This window comes from Stegodyphus dumicola, chromosome 3 (genome assembly GCF_044657685.1).
Source record: "Stegodyphus dumicola isolate Sdum_Otavi_A_Nest chromosome 3, ASM4465768v1".
Classification (NCBI taxonomy): Eukaryota; Metazoa; Arthropoda; class Arachnida; order Araneae; family Eresidae; genus Stegodyphus; species Stegodyphus dumicola.
The window spans coordinates 170285657-170304413 of record NC_140770.1 but is presented as its reverse complement, the minus strand read 5'-3'; the positions used below and the strand labels follow the sequence as shown (position 1 = coordinate 170304413).

The 18757-nt window shown below is 33.2% G+C and overlaps 1 protein-coding gene across 1 annotated transcript in view; it reads right to left on the bottom strand.

Annotated features, from left to right (window-relative positions):
- Positions 1–18757, bottom strand: part of LOC146998197 (uncharacterized) — a 145031-nt gene that overhangs the window by 37717 nt on the left and 88557 nt on the right. Inside the window, exon 2 of the mRNA XM_085812381.1 lies at positions 11278–11469. Coding sequence (XP_085668507.1) covers positions 11278–11469 — 192 coding nt within the window. The remainder of the gene's footprint in view (positions 1–11277; positions 11470–18757) is intronic.

Here is an 18757-nt window from a genome sequence, read left to right as displayed (position 1 = left end):
GAAAAATGAAAATTTTCACTTTATGTGTATTTTTTAAGTTTCTAAAACTTTTACTAGTAAACTCTTTTTTAAGGTAACACATAAGGAAGAGTTCATAAGAAATTCTCAGTGAAGTTGAAATTTTCAGATCGTAAGTTTCGAACACTAGAGTATTATTAGTGTCGAGCACGAAGTTTTTGTCCGTATCACTTTTCAAATGCTGCCACCAAACATTATTAAATAATGAAGAATGTGTAGGAAATGTTTTCGTCCTGTAGATAAACGGCAGAATTTAGACGCATCCCAAATCTACAACGTCAGTCGTCTATGCGAGCATATAGACATTGAAGTCGGAATTTTGAATTTGTTTTTTATTATTTCTATTATGTAAAACAGCTAATCACCACAAATCACTTTGTAGTTACCATGTAAAGAGGAAACTACTTCTTTATTACAAATGATGCTTGATGATGGCGGGATTGGATGCCGATAGCTAACCGGTTATTGGTAATGAAAAACCTCATATTTTTTGCGAAAGAAAGGAGAAAGTCACGTCTTCCTTTCAGAGGTAATGTAGGTAGAAAAATTGTTTAAAACAGTTGGTCGTTCGCAACAAATAGATGTGCGATAGCAGCCTAAGATATTTAAGTTTGACCAGCAAACTCGGGGCTATAAAAGAAATGTATTGCCAATGGCATGAAAAGATATTCAATTTTTTTCTTAAATTTATTCTGTTATTAATTAACAAACTAAGCTATTCGAACAATAAACGGAGACGCATTTCAATTATTATTAATTTAATTATTATCAATTCATTAAAACCATTATATTTTTTCTTTCTTATGATAGCTATTTTAAGTGGCTAGCATTTTTAAAGAAGTAATATAGCGAATGTAAAAAAAATAATAATAATAAATAAATAATAGTATGTCAACACAAATAAAATAATGTTGTTACCAAATGCTATCCCCATGTATTGTTTTTAAAAAGACTAATGTAGCAAATATAAGAAAATGCATGGCAATGCTTAAATCGCTATCAAGAATTCTAAAGATATGCTGTTTTTGAATATTTTGTGATTTTGTTAACCAGGGGCGTAGCTAGAGGAGGGCAATGGGGAGCATCTGTCCCCGGGCGCAGAATCCAAGGGGCGCTAAACTGATGTTACGACATTTTAGAATTAAATGTTTTCCATCCTTAGCAAGCATAAGGGGGCGCGAAATCTTCAGTTGTCCCTGGGCGCTGAAAACCCTAGCTACGACTCTGTTGTTAACGAATTTTATATAGCGCAAGTGCGAGGAAGTTTAATAAATAAGGTTAGAAAGACATAAAGTTAATAAAGAAAACATAAAAAAAAATGTTGTGTAAGTTATGCTACTAAGAAAATTGAATATTCATATGACAAAATAAGAAAAGACTGAAAAAAAGTAATGGCAACACTGGGCCTGGAATTCTAAACATATGCTGCTATAAAAAATTTTGCGATTTTGCGTTGAACTTTATGTGGCGTTTGTGCGAAGAAAGTGGTATTTAAAGTTAGAAAGACACTATGTATATATAGGCCATCTTAGGCTCATCAGCGGCCGAGCGATACAGGTCTCTGAACACTAATAGTTCGGACCGGGCTTCCAGTCTCGATGAACAGGATTTTTTCGTGGAGCCAGTCTCCCTTAGAAAAGAAAAGTCTTTCGCCAAGGTTTCTTATAGGCAGATAGCCCTCGTGTACTTTACCGTAATCAAATACACCAACATCAGACCATCTTATTAAGAAAACTGAGCATTCATATAATAAAGCGATAAAAGACTGAGAAAAATAGTAAAATGTATGCCACTTAACACTGCACCGGAAATTCTAAAAATAATTTCTCTTAAAAGTTTTGTGATCTTGTAGGTGAATTCTATAAGATTTTACTTCTTTCTCTATTGGAAACTCTGAGCCTTCCTTTGGTAGACATTAAGGGACTTCTTGCTATGTCTGGACCACAACGGCAGCTTGAGAAGGGTTTAAAAGACCCTTTATTTAAACTTAGTAAGATGAAGAGAAAGCACACCTGGTACAAACAAGTCAGCCGGCATGTATGACGAGAAATTCAAAGTAAAAATTCAACTGTAAAGCTAAATTTAAATAACTAATACTGAAAGGCTACACAGAGCAATCTATTGCGAAGTTGGCTCAAACTTCACCGGCGTGAATTTAACTATCGGCTGCAAGGCCAAAGACAAGAATTCTTATCTTAGAACAGCAAACCTAGTAACGTGATCTTCAAGAGGCAGAGCACGCTCTGTCTTAGCAATATCAAACCCTCACTTAAATACACGTGAACTCATTTAATTCTGGAGGGTAAACGAAAAGAGAGAAGTGCTAGTAAAAATTCAAAGCGTAAAATAACTGGTTATTTAAATTAAAGGAAACCTCACACTCGTATGTGACTTAAATGCGTAAACGTGATGTTTAATGATAAAGTTAAAAAAAAAAAAAAATGTGTTAGCAGAAGTTAGTTCAATAGAGCTCAATTAGAGTCGAAAAAACCTTAACAAACTCTCTGGTGATGCGACGTTGTATACTATTTTGAGTCAGAAAAAATGCGTAAACAAACCGAAATCCCGTTTTAAGAGATGCATTTTAATTTCATTTAACAGCAAAGATTTAGCTTAATCGCGTTTTAATCGGTTGGCAACAACCGGCATTCCCCACTCGTAGAAGTCCAGTCTGCTACAATACAAAGTCATCCGTTTCTTTCAAATAACATCTGCTACATCTTAAAACTTTCTAACAAAATAATATCCTCGTAACTTATTTTTCGCGAGCTTAGAAATGCAAATTATGAAACAAGCCGCATCCTGTCTATTCCTTCATATACAAAAACAACTTCTCATAAACAAACATTTTAAACATCCTCAGTAAAGAAAGCCAGACCTGTTATGAAATCCAATCTCTTTTGGTCTTCACCGCTGCAATGAATAAAGCAAAGTATGCTTCATATTTTAACTTTTGAGTCTATGTAATAAGCTTAGGTTACTTATATTGTTGTTAGGTAATTCAACTTGTTGATATTCCCTTGCGAAACAGAGGCGTTGAATCGCATTTAAATGCTCAACAGAATTCTTTAATACGACAGGATACCCAGTGAAAATCGTCACTCACGGTCTTATCTTTGCCAGGATCCACTAAACGTACATCACTATGCTTAACAATTTTGTTTATAGGTTTAGCGTGCTAAAATTCGTAACCAGACTGAGATAATTTAATACTTTGTGGCTTATTTATTGTTTCTGGCGTATAACGTATCTTCATTACTTATTTTTTTACAATACAATAAGTACAGGGCTCTAATATTTGGTGGCAACAATTTGAAAAGTGAAACGCCATTTATAGTGAACCAGCGCAAAATGCCAAAAACGAAATTAATAGGCCTTCTGAGCAAATTGCCCCTTTGGGCTAAAAATAATTAATATTCCAAATTCTTCAATTTTTAGACATTGCTTGTCATTGTTTATACTTCCATTATTATTTCGATGCTTTTCTTGTCCACCCGTTGGTAAGCTATTGTCCACATTTATTTAATAAACATAACTTTTTATCTCTCTTCTCTTAAAAACTTTGGGTGCCTTTCGAAAATAAATATTGCAGTTTAGAAATCATAATGCGTGGTTATAACTATATTAATTAAATGCGTATTTCATTCATCGTAATTCTTAACTCCACTAATCATTGGAGAAATATGTACTATCAATTATATACTGCTATGAACAATTTTTGTTAAAACCGCATTTAAAAAAAAATCTGAAATTTAAAACCCTGCTTTTTCAATTATTACTGCTTATTCTGGAAATACTGGAAATGGCAGAAATTTTGTGATATTTTATAAAGTTGTTTATTATTCAGTTCTCACTTAAGTGCTCTGAAAATTATTCAGAAGTCGAACTGTTAGAAAATATTTAAAATTAAGTTAGAAAGTTGTAAATACCTCTTCTTCGGAAACAAATTCAAAATCCATCCAATTCCAAGTTGTTTAAGAGTTGTTTTTCGCCTAATTCTAAAATTCACATTGACCTATTTCTCTTCTAATTAGATAACAAAGAATAAAGTCCCCCCTCCCCAAATAGAGTGAAGGAATGGTAAGTTAGAAAAATAAACTGAAATTAGGGAATTTTATCGATTTCTGTCTAGTCAGTGAAAGGTTTCCTTTAAATCTCAAAAAGGCAATGTTACATTTTAATTTTTCATTGCAGAATTTCTCGGAAAGATTTCATTAGGCTTATTGTTCAAGACAAAGCAGGTTACTGCCTAAGGAAAAAATGCCTTTTTGGGAATTTTTTAAGAAAAAGATTATTCTTATTTATGACACACAAAAGGAAAACCATGAAAACCCTCATAGAGCCAGCAAATTCTCCAGGATTTGAATCCGGGTCAAATTGCCAATGTTCAGCAGTCGTTTTCCTACAAGCGCATGAATTTCATTTGAACGCAAATATATAGCAATTAAATTAAAATTATAAATTCGTATGAAAATTAATACCTTATTTTCCCTACTAACATGTTAGTGCTAAAATCTGAAAATTTAAAAAATAATCGTGTAAATTTTCCCTTCCTCAGCGCGTTCAGAAAAAAAGCTTCCTTAAATTTTAAAATGGATTCGTCCCTGTAGCAATTGCTTTCGTCTTACTAACAAACTCTCGCAAATTCCCCGATAAGGTTATGCGAAGCCTTTTCCCTCCTAACTGTAGAACTTTACGCCAGCCGATACAAGAACCGGCTCATCACAGCTAATCAAGCACGAATTGACATTTAGTCTATGATTTAGATCAGTCAGCTAATGTATTCACGTTCTTATGGGTGAATTATTAGCTGACGTATTATTTATGGATGATTTTGAGGCTTAAGGGGTAGCAGAGACAACAATCAAATTTTCCGAGATTTAATTTACATAGAAATAGAAATGAAGATACTTATTAGAAATTGAAACGTTAATATTACTTTGTATTGTTATTGAAATTTAGCCTACTTTTAAAAGAATTAATACTTTGATAGTTTGTTGTTCATGATGATAACTATTTGTTACTTAATCGCATCCTTCGAAATTTAAATTATTCGCATAATTTTCCCCTCTCGATTTTTCGACGATAAATTAATTAAAAAAAGGGGAGGAATAAACTAGGAAACATTTATTGTAATTTGTTAAATAATCATACATAACTAGCAAACATATTCTGTAATTTGTTAAATAATAATCATGTACTACATGGATGTCAAAAATATCAAATTAAAATCAGCTCACTTGGCTGACAAGCCCGCCAGGTGAGCGGGCTGCAGCAAAAGGAAAATTTGGAAGTTGTATGTACCCTTGAAAAAGTTCTCATCCTATGAAAAGGATATGTATGAAAACATTTCATTATAAAAGAAATTATTTTATGCTTTCCAAGCAACAACCAATTCGTAAATAATTGTTTTATTGCTAAAGCAGGAAACAAAAGCTTTTGACACTTCAGTTTAATACGTATGACGTCATAATTTAAATTTAATGTAATATAACATTTTCTTGCTATTAATAAAAGAATTAACGCGGCAATAATATATCGTGTCAATTATCATAGCCTGAAACAAAAAAGTTGCCAACAACAACTATTTATTTAAAATGTTGACATTAATAAACAATTTTCGACATACAGTGAAGTCACATGCAATCGCGTGCTTTCTTCAAGGCAGAATATGACCTTATATTATAATAATATGTTTAATACTATTTTTATTTCATATTTTGTAAAACTAAGCAATATTTTTTATTAAGAAACTCTACAATTTGAAAGCGAACAGTAGGAACACTTTTCGAAGTAAAGCAGATTTTTATCTCCAGCGTGCGAGACTCAGAAAAAATGAGGGTAAAAATTAGCGTTTCCAGAGTTTTTAATTAATATCTCGGCTAACTAAAATCGTACGAAGATGGGAATGGTCGAAATGGTATCCCACGAATTTTTGGAAGCCGGGGGGAGGGGGTACCTCTTTCGAAATTCAATTCGTCGACGTACCGGAGGAATTCCCCGCCGTACCATAGGAGATAATGCCGCAAACAAACACACAGATGCATACCGACTTTAATGGTATAGATGACGCAAAAATATTCATATGCTACAACATTTTCTTTTAAAAAACAAGGGGGGAACGAGGCTCCGAGATGTTGTATTTGAGTGTTTATCCGAAGAAGTTAAGACATTACGATCTAATTTAAACTTTTCTACATGCCTTAATGAATGTAGCAACATGAGATATTACATGTTATTTGGGTGTTCTGATAAAATGAGTCATATATATCTAGAATTAAAAAGAAAAATAGAGGGGGGGGAGAGAAGCTATTAAAATAAAAGTCTTGACAAGATTTATGCGTTTCACTTACGTTATTCAGACACGAGCGACCAAATGAACTGATACTGGGCAGTCTTACTGATTTAAAATTCATAGTAAAACAACAACATACTATAAAATGATTTGCCCTTTTCTGTTCGTCCTTCGCAAAATAACGCCAGATAATGTAGCTTGTTCGAACACTATCGCCAATAAAAGAACATGAGAGAGAGCTGGGCTTGATTGAATGCTTTAATTTATAATTATGAGATTAATTTACCCTGTTTTGTCGTCCCGATAAAACGAAGGAATCGAAATACCTTAGCAAATTAACATTAGAAAAAGAAAATAACATGAAAGAGACCGCTTTTAACTACACTTAACTACTAAATATGGATAACTAAGCATATATTCTCTAATTGTTTTTATCATCTGAAATAATGACGTGCGATATTAATTATGTTGCAAATTGTCTGGTAAAGGTCTTCTGCTATGTCTGATCTATGTCGAATCTGCAGCATAGAAAACACTTTGATAGGGACACCAATGGAGGTCGCCCAAGCATCCCAAGAATGTTAAAGTCCTTCAATTACTGGTATGAAACCTTTTTTCTTATCTTTAAGATCCGCAATAAAAATCGGTCATTAAACGACCGCGGCCCCCATTGGCAATCATTCGCAAATAACGGTTACAAGTCAACAGTGCTCTTGTCTCGGTAATGACAAGTACTTACATAGATTTTTTAACGGTGCCCAAAGTGGCATGGAGGTAGGAAGTAAGATGGAGTCGCCCTAAACAAGTCTCTCCGTACCCTGCTATGAAGCACCGGCGATCCCTACGTGGTGACCAAACCATTGGGTCATTTACCATTGAGTTCTATGGGATTTGACGCGTTCGGGTGTAAATATTTTGTAATTACGTCGCAAATATACATATAAATGTATATATTTTCTTTTTCTACAACACTTCAGAGTCCTAAGTATGTGAAAACAACATATTTTTAAACAACATTTCATTCTGAACGGAATTAAATGCTATACTTTTCACAGGACAGTTTTCTCAGAATGGTTTAATTTGAATGAAATATTTTCACAAGTTTTCGTTAATTACATTAGAAAAACAAATTAAGGTAATTCGATTTTATTCGGTTGAGGTACAAAAATTAAGATCAAAGCTTATTGTATTATTAATATTAAAATTATGCATTATTTCTTTTCTATTTATAGAGCTTCTTCCTAAAATACTTTCTTAAATATGACATGATTTTTTGGCTTCTTTTAAATAGAAAAATGTAAGTCAATTTATAATTAATGCTCTATTCGGTTCATTTTAAATTAGATAATTATTAGGAATTAGCGAAATACTTTAAATAAGTATTTCGCTAATTCCTAATAATTAAATAGGTATTAAATAGTATTTGACTTTCTCTGAACATTTCTGAAAGGGAATAAAATAAGTTTTTTTTTTTTTTTTTTTTTTTTAAGTATTATTTAAAACTTGTAACTGAATTATTATAAAATGTAAGGGGAATAATTCTTTTAATTATACTTATCAGATTTTTTTTTACCCTTTATTTCAACAATACATATTCCAAAACTCTTTATTACGTTCTTAAGTGCGCATCTCATAGCATTTGCTTTACAATACCTTTTAACAGATTGCTTTCCAATACGAACAATTCTTGCTTAAAAAGTTTTATAACGTATTTGTCAACAGGATATCAATTTATGTTTATAATTTAATATTAAGGTTATTATATATTTAGATAACATTTATAATCATTATAAATTAGATACATTTAATCATTAGATTTCTTCACAGTACTTTCACAGTTGTTTATAAGTGAATAAATTCTTCATTTCAAATACATTTATAAATAATTTAATGAATATTTAAGTATTTTGTCAAAGGCAGATACATGCTTTTTGCAAGCACATGCATAAATACCCATACATATTTCCTATTTATCATTTCCGGCACGTGCAAATCTTTAATTTCTGTGCATTCACTATATTTTTCGTGTAAAGTAATTTACACTAATTTAGCATACACCCGAAAGTTTTACATAAAAAATATATATGAATATAATTTGAATGAAAATTATAAGTATTATTTTTAATACCCACTCAAAGGTCAGTTTTTCTTCAAAATTCCTCCACGATGGCATCTCTCTCTTTAGGCAGATAGCCCTTGCATGCGTTACTCTATTTAATAAAAACTTAATCTGACCTATGTGCCTAATTACAAATATTTTAACATACATAATTTTATATTTACATTTAGCCATCAAGTTTCAAACTTTTCAAATCTTCTAGAAAATAAATTTTGGTAGATCTCTTTTAGCAATTTTCTTAAAATCTATATTTTTGTAGTGCAACAGCTTAGAATTTTATAAAACAAATTCATAATCAAAATCGCTGTTGTTAGTTATCGAAAAATAACCAAGATGTGAATTTTGCGTAAATGTCAGTAAACTATACAAATTGCTATTATCCATCACACTATGAATGTTTCTTTCATGCGAGAGTGTCCCTTTTTCGATTTCTATGGAACTGTCGTGTGTCGAAATACTATCAGAATCTTGTCAAGCGAGCTTCTGAATGTAAACAAAGAACACCCCGTCTGGTGACCCAAGCTTCAAAGCAGTGCTTCACTTCTAGCACGGAATGGCCCCTCCTCCCTTTCCTACCTCCATGGAAAGTGGCCTATAAAGTAACATCCCTCCCCCCCCCGTAGCGGTAGAATTGACTGTCACTATTCAAAATCACTTAAGTCATGTTAGAAAATTAGCTTATCCTTAGCAAATGAAATGACATTAATGTAATATTTTGAAAGTTAATTTCTTAATAAGAGTTAACTTGTGAGTAGAACATGACAAGGTTTAAAGTCCTTTTTCTAATTTGATTTAATTAAAAAAAAAATCTGAAAGGTTTAAGATTTTAAACTACGTCTAAAGGCGCGTTTTTTTTTTTTTTTTTTTTTTTTAACATTTTGTGTGTTACAGTTATTTATTAAATATCACGTTTTTCGCACTTAAACCATAAAATTCAGTTTTTAATATCGCATAATAGTTTTAAAATGAGCATATCTTTAGAATTTCCGATACAGAGACTCGCAAGCTGGAGATTTTTTTTTTTTTTATTTATTTTTTTTTTTTTTGGTACAACGTTGCCATTACTCGCTTTGAAATCCTTGGGTTTCTTAATAAAAAATTCGTTAAAGTTTTACAAAATAGGAAATCTATCATAAAACAAATTCCAAATCTCAAATTTGGTCTTCCACATGCCCATATTCGTAGGAAGATTACGTCATTCAAAATTCGATGGCTCTATGTACCGTTGTTTTATCACGATGCGAGAAATACACATACATTTATGCAGATTTTTCATCATTTAATTTTTTTCAAATATAATGCAGGACTCTAACATTCGGGGGCAACACATTGAAAAATGAAACAGACATTTATAGTGAACCAACGCAAAATCGCAAAACGAAAACAATAGTCCTTCAAGGACAAAGCCCCTTTAAACTAAAAATGAAGGTATATTTTATTTAATAATAATTAAAATATCATACAGTTTATGAAATTTTAATTTTATACATCTATAATAATGATATATGATACTTCAATACCGATTAAAATTATTAATTACAAAAAAATACTTATAAAATAAATTTCCCCACTAATGTCAAATGCTTATTTTTGGATATAAACAAATGCATTTTAAGAGAAGCTTAAACTTCAAAACTAAGCAGCCATTTCTATTTTGCATTTATTTTCATAGCTGAAACTTAAGCATAAATTTTTGTATGACCACACTTCTTTGAACGGAAGAAGGATTAGGAATTAGATAGTATTTAGATTACAGCTGGATTACGGTACTAGATTACAGTACTAGAGATGCCCGTCTAAAGAAAAGAAAGCCTTTATGGAGGACTTTCTGAAGAAAACTGGATCGTATTCACGTGTTGCTCATGGGCAAAACCATCAAAACTAATGCAAATGGCCCATCGCGGAGTATTGAAAGTGGTTCGAGCACGACAAATTCGTGTTTTGGTAAAGTCCGAAAAAAAAAATTGGAAAAAAGTGAAATCTAACTTTTAATGCGATCTCCCAGTTCCTACACGTATGTTTAGGAGAATTTTAAACTCGTTTACAAAAAATAAAACTACAAGAAATTTGACTGCTGTACGACAAAACTCGACGGGATCTTTAATTTCAAAATTTGCAATGTTTTATGTCATTTTCGACTTGCCCTGAGGTATCGGTTATAAGTTGGAATAATTCGAAAAAATAAGTTTAAAGGAAAGCCAGGAAAAAATGAGTATTATTTAAGAAATCGTACAAGGAAGTCTGTAGTATCCACATCAGAGTTTTTTCCTTTTATAATGCCTGTATTTAAGCTTTTTATCCAAATATTTTAAGAAAAATATTTTTTATACTTATTAAACTTAATTTCAAGTTTTATAGAAAATAAAATTAGGTAAAAAAGTTTATTGAATTTAATGAGTTATATTTCCTGATATAAAATTAAGATATCTTTTAGTTTTTAATTTTAATAAATTCAGTATCCCCTTTAAAGTTAGGGAAAACCTGAGATCAAAACTTGAGCTTTGTGCAAATATTTATAGTTCATATTACACCTTGTTCTACCCGTGAAATTATGTTATCTGAAAGTGCTTCGTACACCTGGTTCGGATAAGTCAGATTCTGTTGTATGTAGATTAAATATAAGTAAAGCATTGCTTTAGAGATTTTTCTAATTTTAAATGATGTAATGGGGGTTTACGATTATAAACATCCTTAACATTTAAAAAAGGTAGCAGTAATGAAATTAATAAGCTTCCTGAAATTACTAGTAAGTCACTGAATTCTTGTTCATTGAAACGCTTTGTTTAAAATCGAATTAATGACAAATGAAAGATGAGAAGATAAATAAATAACCGTAAAAACTTACATTCTTATTCGTTGCACTGCGTTTCCACCAGCGGCCGAGCGGTACAGTCACTGAACTCTGGTATTTCGGTTTGGGGTTCGATTTCTGGCAAACGGGCTTATCTGCATGGACGTTTTCGTGGTTTTTACGAGCCAGTTTTCCTTCGAAAGTCCTCCACGAATACATCCCTCTATTTAGGCAGGCAGCCCTCGCCTGAAAACAAACCAAACTAAATTTTCTCTGAGCTTCAACAATTAACTGAATAGTATATCGTGTAGAGATGAGATAGCATATCTACGGCATTTACCACATTAGAAAGCACTACTAACAATTTACCATTGTGAATCATTTTCTCAAACAATAACCCTCACTCATATTCGCCGAAGTGTAAAATATTTAAATTTTCTTTTAAATTTTTATGTTGTTGGTTAACAAATTAAGCAATTTAAAAGCAATATACGCATTCTTCAAAAACTTCACCTCTTTTATTATTGATGTATAGCTGAGCAGGTGAATTTATACTAACTGGACTCATTAAAGTAATTATATATTTCTTCTTTTTGATAATAATTACTTTAGAGCTAGTGGATCAAAATATTTTATGACGCCACGAACAAATTGCTGTAGCAATGTTTCCCTCCAATACTGATTTCTCCGCGATGTTTTCACTAGGAAATAATTAGTAAGCACCAAACAAACAAACAAAAATACATCTTTTATTTATTTTTAGTAACTTTCTCTTTAGTTTCGAGATTAAAATCTACCGCGTTTACAACTGAATGAATGAATGCGAGAAGTTATGCGTAGAGTTTCCACATGTTCTAACTGAATATATCGAAATTTTCCTTCAGGATTTAACACTCTATTGCTCTCCCTTTGCTTGAAAGATACGTAAGTAACTTTTTTTTTTTTTTTCTTTTAGTCCAAAGGGGCGTGTCCCTGAAGGACTATTGTTTTCGTTGTGCGATTTTGCGTTGAATCACTATCAAAGTTCATTCACTTTTCAAACTGTTGCCACCAAATGTCCTGCATTATGTTTGAGGAAATTAAATAATGAAAAATCTGCATAAATGTATGTCTATTTCTCGCATTGTGATAAACAACGACACATAGAGCCATCGAATTTTGAATGACGTAATCCTACTACGAATATGGGCATGTGAAAGCCCAAATTTGAAATTTGGAATTTGTTTTATGATCGATTTCCCATTTTGCAAAACTTTAACGAATTTTTGAGTAACAAACTCAACGATTTGAAAGCAAGCAGTTTACCCGGGGGGGGGGGGACCTTTTTATTTCCAGCGCGCGGAACTGTGTATCGGAAATTGTAAAGATAGGCTCATTTTAAAATTATTTTACGACATTGCTATTGAACTGAAATTTATGGTTAAGGTGCGAAGAACATGATATTTAATAAATATAGGTAACACACAAAAGTTAAACAAACGCCTCTTTGGACGTAATTTAAAATCTAAAACCTTTCATATATATATATATTATTATTATTATTCACTAAGAATTCTTCTTGCTTTGCTTTAGTTATTTTTAATTCTATTTTTAGCCCCAAAGGGCTATTAATTTCGTTTTGGCACTTTGCGCTGATTCATTATAAACGGCGAATCACTTTTTAAATTGCAGCCACCAAATATTAGAGCCCTATATTATATTTAAGAAAATTAAAAATGAAGAATCTGCATAAAAGCAAGTAAGTTTCTAGCATTGTGATAAAATAAAGGTACCTAAAGCCACTAAATTTTGAATAACGTAATCTTCCACTGAATATGAGTATCTGGAAGCCCTAATTTGGAATTTGTTTTATTATCTACGAGGGCCATCCAGGAAGTAGATTACGTTTCCGTCTGTGGCCGCTAGGGGCGGGGCTAGCGCGGCCATCTTGAGGTCAGAGCGTTGCGCAGCTCAGTCTGCATCTAGCCGTGCTAGTGAGAGGTTCGTGCTGTGCTCCGTTCAGATACTGTGACGGTTTGAAATGTCTGCGTTAATTGAAAATCCCGCGAGCTGCGAGGTGCGCTCAGTAATAAGGTTTCTGACTGCAAAAAACTGTAAACCGATAGAAATCTATCGGCAGCTTCGTGAAGTGTATGGGGACAACATTATCACTGAAGGTGGAGTGCGTCAGTGGGTCATAAGATTTCAAAATGGCCGAACCAATGTTCACGACGAAGATCGAAGTGGGAGACCCAGCATAGTGACCGCCGAACTTCTCGAAAAAGTCGATGCTAAAGTCCGTGAAAATCGAAATATCACAATAACGGAACTTTCTTTGAGTTTTCCACAAATTTCGCGAAGTTTGTTGCACGAAATCATCAGCGAAAAGCTTGGTTACCACAAGTTTTGTGCAAGATGGAAGGCAAGAAGAGGTAACGAAGTGGTTGAAGGCGCAGGCGGCCGAATTTTTCGACGAAGGAATTTCCAAGCTCGTACATCGCTACGATAAATGCCTTAATTTGTATGGTGACTATGTAGAAAAGTAGTATTTGAGTGTGGCTTTCATCTGTATATAATAAAATTTGTTTCCTATACTTTGTTTATTTTTTTATTCCAAAACGTAATCTACTTTCTGGATAGCCCTCGTATTTCATGCTTTGTAAAGCATTTATGAGCTTTTGATTAAGAAACTCAACGATTTTAAAGCGAGCCATTTCAATGCTGTACGGGGGGGGGGGATTATTTTCAGCGCGCGAAACTGTGTATCGGAAATTCTAAAGATATGCTCTTTTAAATGTTTTTTGATATTGCTGTTGAATTGAATTTTATGGCTTAAGTGCGAAGAACATGATATTTAATAAATAAAGGTAACGTACAAAACGTTAAAAAAACGGCTCTTTGGGCGTAATATAAAATCTGAAAGCTTTCAGATTCAGCTCTGTTATATATATATAACAGTGCTTAAAATGCGCCGGAGCCCGACTCCGGTGCTTCTCAGTTTGCGAGATAAACCATAACTTTAGACGGAAGGCACTGGAGCCCTAAATAAAAGGACTCCAGTACTTCTTTTGTGTAAGTTAACTATAATTTCATCAAAAAAAAAAAAAAAAAGTCTCTTAATACTAAATATGCCTTAAAAATCGATTCTAACTTCTGAATGCAGGCATGTCCACTTCTGAGGAAAGAAAAGCCCACCCACATGTCGAAGGCTTATTTTCCAGGAAATAAATCCTTAACATTGGCAACTGATGCATCACCAGTAGGGTTAGGTGCGGTACTTTCTCACAAACTTCCTGATTGAACAGAAAGGACAATTGCATATGCTTCAAGAACACTGATTGAAACGGAGAAAAAATATTCTCGAACCGATAAAGAAGCTTGTCAATCATTTTGGGAAATAAAAAAAAAAATTGTCCGTACTTAAAACGCAGGAAATTTACATTAATTACAGATCATAAACTTCTTATTGAAATTTTCGGCTCAAAGAAAGGCATGACAGTTTTGGCAGCAACAAGACTCCTACATTACGCTTTGACTTTACAGTCATTCCAATTCGATATTATTTACCGTAAAACAAACGAGTATGGTAATGCTGACTTTCTATCACGATTGCCGACGAAATCAGAACTGTCTGTTCACGATGATGTAACTATTTTTTAATTACAGCAGGTTGAAACTCTTTCTATCACGGCCAGAGATTTGGCTAAAGAAACTGAAATAGATGCTGAACTCAATCCTCTGCTATAATTACTTCAAAGCGGCGGTGAATTAAAAGGAAGGGAGATGGAGTACAGTCTCCAAGAGGGCTGTATAATGTATGGTCAACACGTTTGTATTCCAAAACGATACCGTGATAATGTTTTGAAAGAGTTGCACCACGGACACTTAAGGACTATAAAGATGAAAGCAACAGCTAGATCTTACGTATTTTGGAATGGTATAGATAAAGATATCGAAAATACTGCTAAGAACTGTTCTGAATGTGCAAAACATAAAATAGATCCTCCTAAGGTAAAAGTTCATCATTGGGAGTACCCAAGCGCTCCAATGGAACGTATTCACATTAATTACGCAGGAAATATTTTTGAGCATATGTTTTTGCTAATCGTCGATGCTCACTCAAAATGGCTAGAAGCCTATCTAATGAAATCAAGCTCGACTTTCAAAACAATAGAATGTTTACAGGACTTTTTTGCACGATTCGGATTACCAATATTGTTAGTGAGTGATAGCGGACCACAATTCACTTCACATGAGTTTAAGCTATTTCTACAGAGTAACGGAATCAAACACAAACCTACAGCACCATTTAAACCATCTAGTAATGGGCAGGCTGAACGGTATGTGTTTGCAGTAAAACAATCTTTAAGAACAATACAAAATTATTCAGAACTTTGAGACAAAAACTCAGTACATTTTTGATGCAATATAGGAAAGCTCCGAATCTAACTACTCTACAAAGCCCTGCAATGCTAATAATGCTGAAGAGGAAAATTCGAACAAGAATAGATTTATTGAAACCAGATCTCAAAAGGAGGGTGGAAGACAGAGTTCGAAAAGGAACCTACGAGTTTGCAGACCGAGGATTTAGAGTAGGACATAGAGTGGCAGTAAGAAATTATCGCCAAGGTGATAGACGATGGAGATTTGGAACCGTCCAATCCAAGGATGGGCAGCTTCATTACACCATAAATGTAGATGATCAGCTATGGCGACGACATATCGATCAGATCCCTGATCCGTAACAGATGAGCGGTTCATCCGTCCACCTCCAGCTCTCGTGATTTCCAAATAGCCTGATAAGAGTGGAGTTCCAGAACCATCCAAAGATCATAGCCACCAGGCAAATGAGTCTGTGTCGTCCTCGGAGCTCAAGGTTGTACGAGATGTTCCATCCACTGGACTTGATGCTGATACAACCAGGTTACCAAAAAAAAAAAAAAAAAAAAAAAAAAACCACCAGTGACACAACCTTTGCGTCGGGTCCAGTAGAATTCGACGTTCCCAGATAGACTGCAGTTATGATAAAGGGGGAAGGATGTGGTATATCGAAAACTATCGATGTGGTGTATCATAATCGGACTTAAAGCTGGCACAGCGCCAAGCAACGAAAAGCGCTCAGTAATAAGAGAAGGGCTGGAATGCGAGTGGCTGTAGTTATGAAAGTAGCTGTAGATATAAGTCTGTATGCAAGTGATGATACATTTTGTATATATAATAAAAGTAGCATGTACTTTAAAAGAGTGTGTTTCGGGAAATAATTACCCACTAAATGATACACGTTACTTTAATTACTGAATGACCAACAGATTAAGTATATCCAAGCAGTAAAAATTCTTTCCTTATTTCAATATAACGGATATTGAACCTTGTAGGAAGAACAAAGCTAAATTTTCAGAATGAACAAAATACTTTTATTTGAATTTAAAAACAGAACCAAAAATAAATAAATAAATAAATAAATAAATGCTGCAGCTCTTAACTATCAAAATTTTAAACTCTTAACTACTACAGTTAATACTCTTACAACTATTAAAATACTCAAAAATCTTAAAACTCTCTCTAAACAAAATATATATATAAAAATCTTCCGAATCCCTTCTTGTTGCCACACCGTAAAATGCAAGTTCTTATCCTATTATTTATATTTCACGTTCTCTTTAAGTCACGATCTTTACAAGTCATGATCTTTACAAGTCACGATCTTTACAAGTCATGATCTTTACAAGTCACGATCTTTACACAAGCCCCATATATATATATATATATATATATTATATATATATATAAATTTTTCACCTGCCAAATAATTTCATATAGATCCAGCAGGCCTTACTTCATGATATGTGGATCCAGAGTTCCCCAGCCTATTTCGACCATGGAGCATTTAAATGCGACTTTTGGTCAAAGAGATTCCTCATATAAGAATATTTCGAAACGTTCATGATTCCATGCGTGACCCATGTCAAAATTTTTTTCAGTGGTACACACCTTTAGGTGTTCTTCTTTTCTTTAGGTGTTTAGTTCGAACACCTTTAGGTGTTCTTTTATTTCTTCTGTTCTCTGCATAACTGCTTATAGCGATGATGTTTTCGACCCCATATTGCTCTCCGATCCTGGTTCGCCTTTCAATAATCTACACGTCCCGGAAGTTTGTATACGGGATAGCAGATCCCCATGTATATAGGAAAATTGTTCAGTTAAACGAACTGGTTAATTCATTATGACAAAAGCGGCGGCTATCTGCTTTGAAAGGTATTCATTCGTCGAGGTATTTCTAAGAGAAACTGGTTCGCAATCAAATTGCACACAGAGAAAACCTTGGAAACATATGCAACTAGTCTTCTCACTTGAAACTGATCCCAGGACCCGTGCTGCATACTGTGCTGCATACTATTGTTTAATGCTCAAATCATTCGTTAGTTATTCGTTAGGTAGTGTGCATGGTAACGTTAAGTAATGTCGAAATTTAATACTCATAAAATCTTCCCCCTTTTGCTATTTATAAATTAAAATATGTTCTATACTAATGATAATTTTCTATTAGGTCCATATGCTGAACTCTCTGGATACGAATGAACTATAGCATCCTTCAAATTTTATATAGTTCTGAAAAATCTGCCACAAATATGTAACATTTTCAAAACCGGTAGCTTGTACATTCCACAAATGCATGTATGATCGATGAGTCTTAATGATAAAGCGATCTTCCGCATATTAGCATACTTCTGCGGCATTCTATGATAATAAGGTAAAAAGAAAGGATTAAAATACTGTATGTTTTTTGAAACAATAGGAGTTGATATCCTGACAGTGATGTATAGCAACAATGCAAGAGGAGGTAAATATCATCATTTCTGGTTTTCCTTTACCAACAATAGATAAAAGGCTGTGAATCATCCAAAGAAAAGAGTACTCAAAGAGAAACAGCACTGCACTCTACCTCTAGATAATTATTTAAATTCACTCTTCTTGGTCATCTACTAATTATACGTAATGTAAAGAAATTCCTAAGAGGTTACTAAAAATTTCTTAACTACTAGATTGCAATGTGCGATGTGCTTTAATATTGCATGTCTGAAAATGCATACTCGGTGTATTAAGATATTGTAACAAACTTCGTTTACTTTATGAGCAATTTTTGACTGCATAAAATGTAGTTTCATATGCGATATTTACCAGAATTGGTTGCACATTCTAATTATTATATCATTCATACTATTTACCAAGATGTGTCTTTGTGATAACCAGTTATTTTTCTTGCAATGTGAAGAATTGAATGCACTAGCAACGTACGCAACTCTATTTTTTATAGCACAGCAAAATCCGCTTATAAGCGGATTTTGCTTCTTATAAGAAGCTATCCAAAGGTACCAAATAAAAAAATATCTGATCACCACATGGTCTTTCTTGCACAGCCTATTAAATAATACCCATTTTTGCTGAACTTCATTTAAATTTATTTTCTTGAATTTCATTAGAGATGTTTTCTAATTCAATCAATTCAGTTCTTTTTCGGCAATACAAAAATACATAAAAAACTTATTCTTCATTA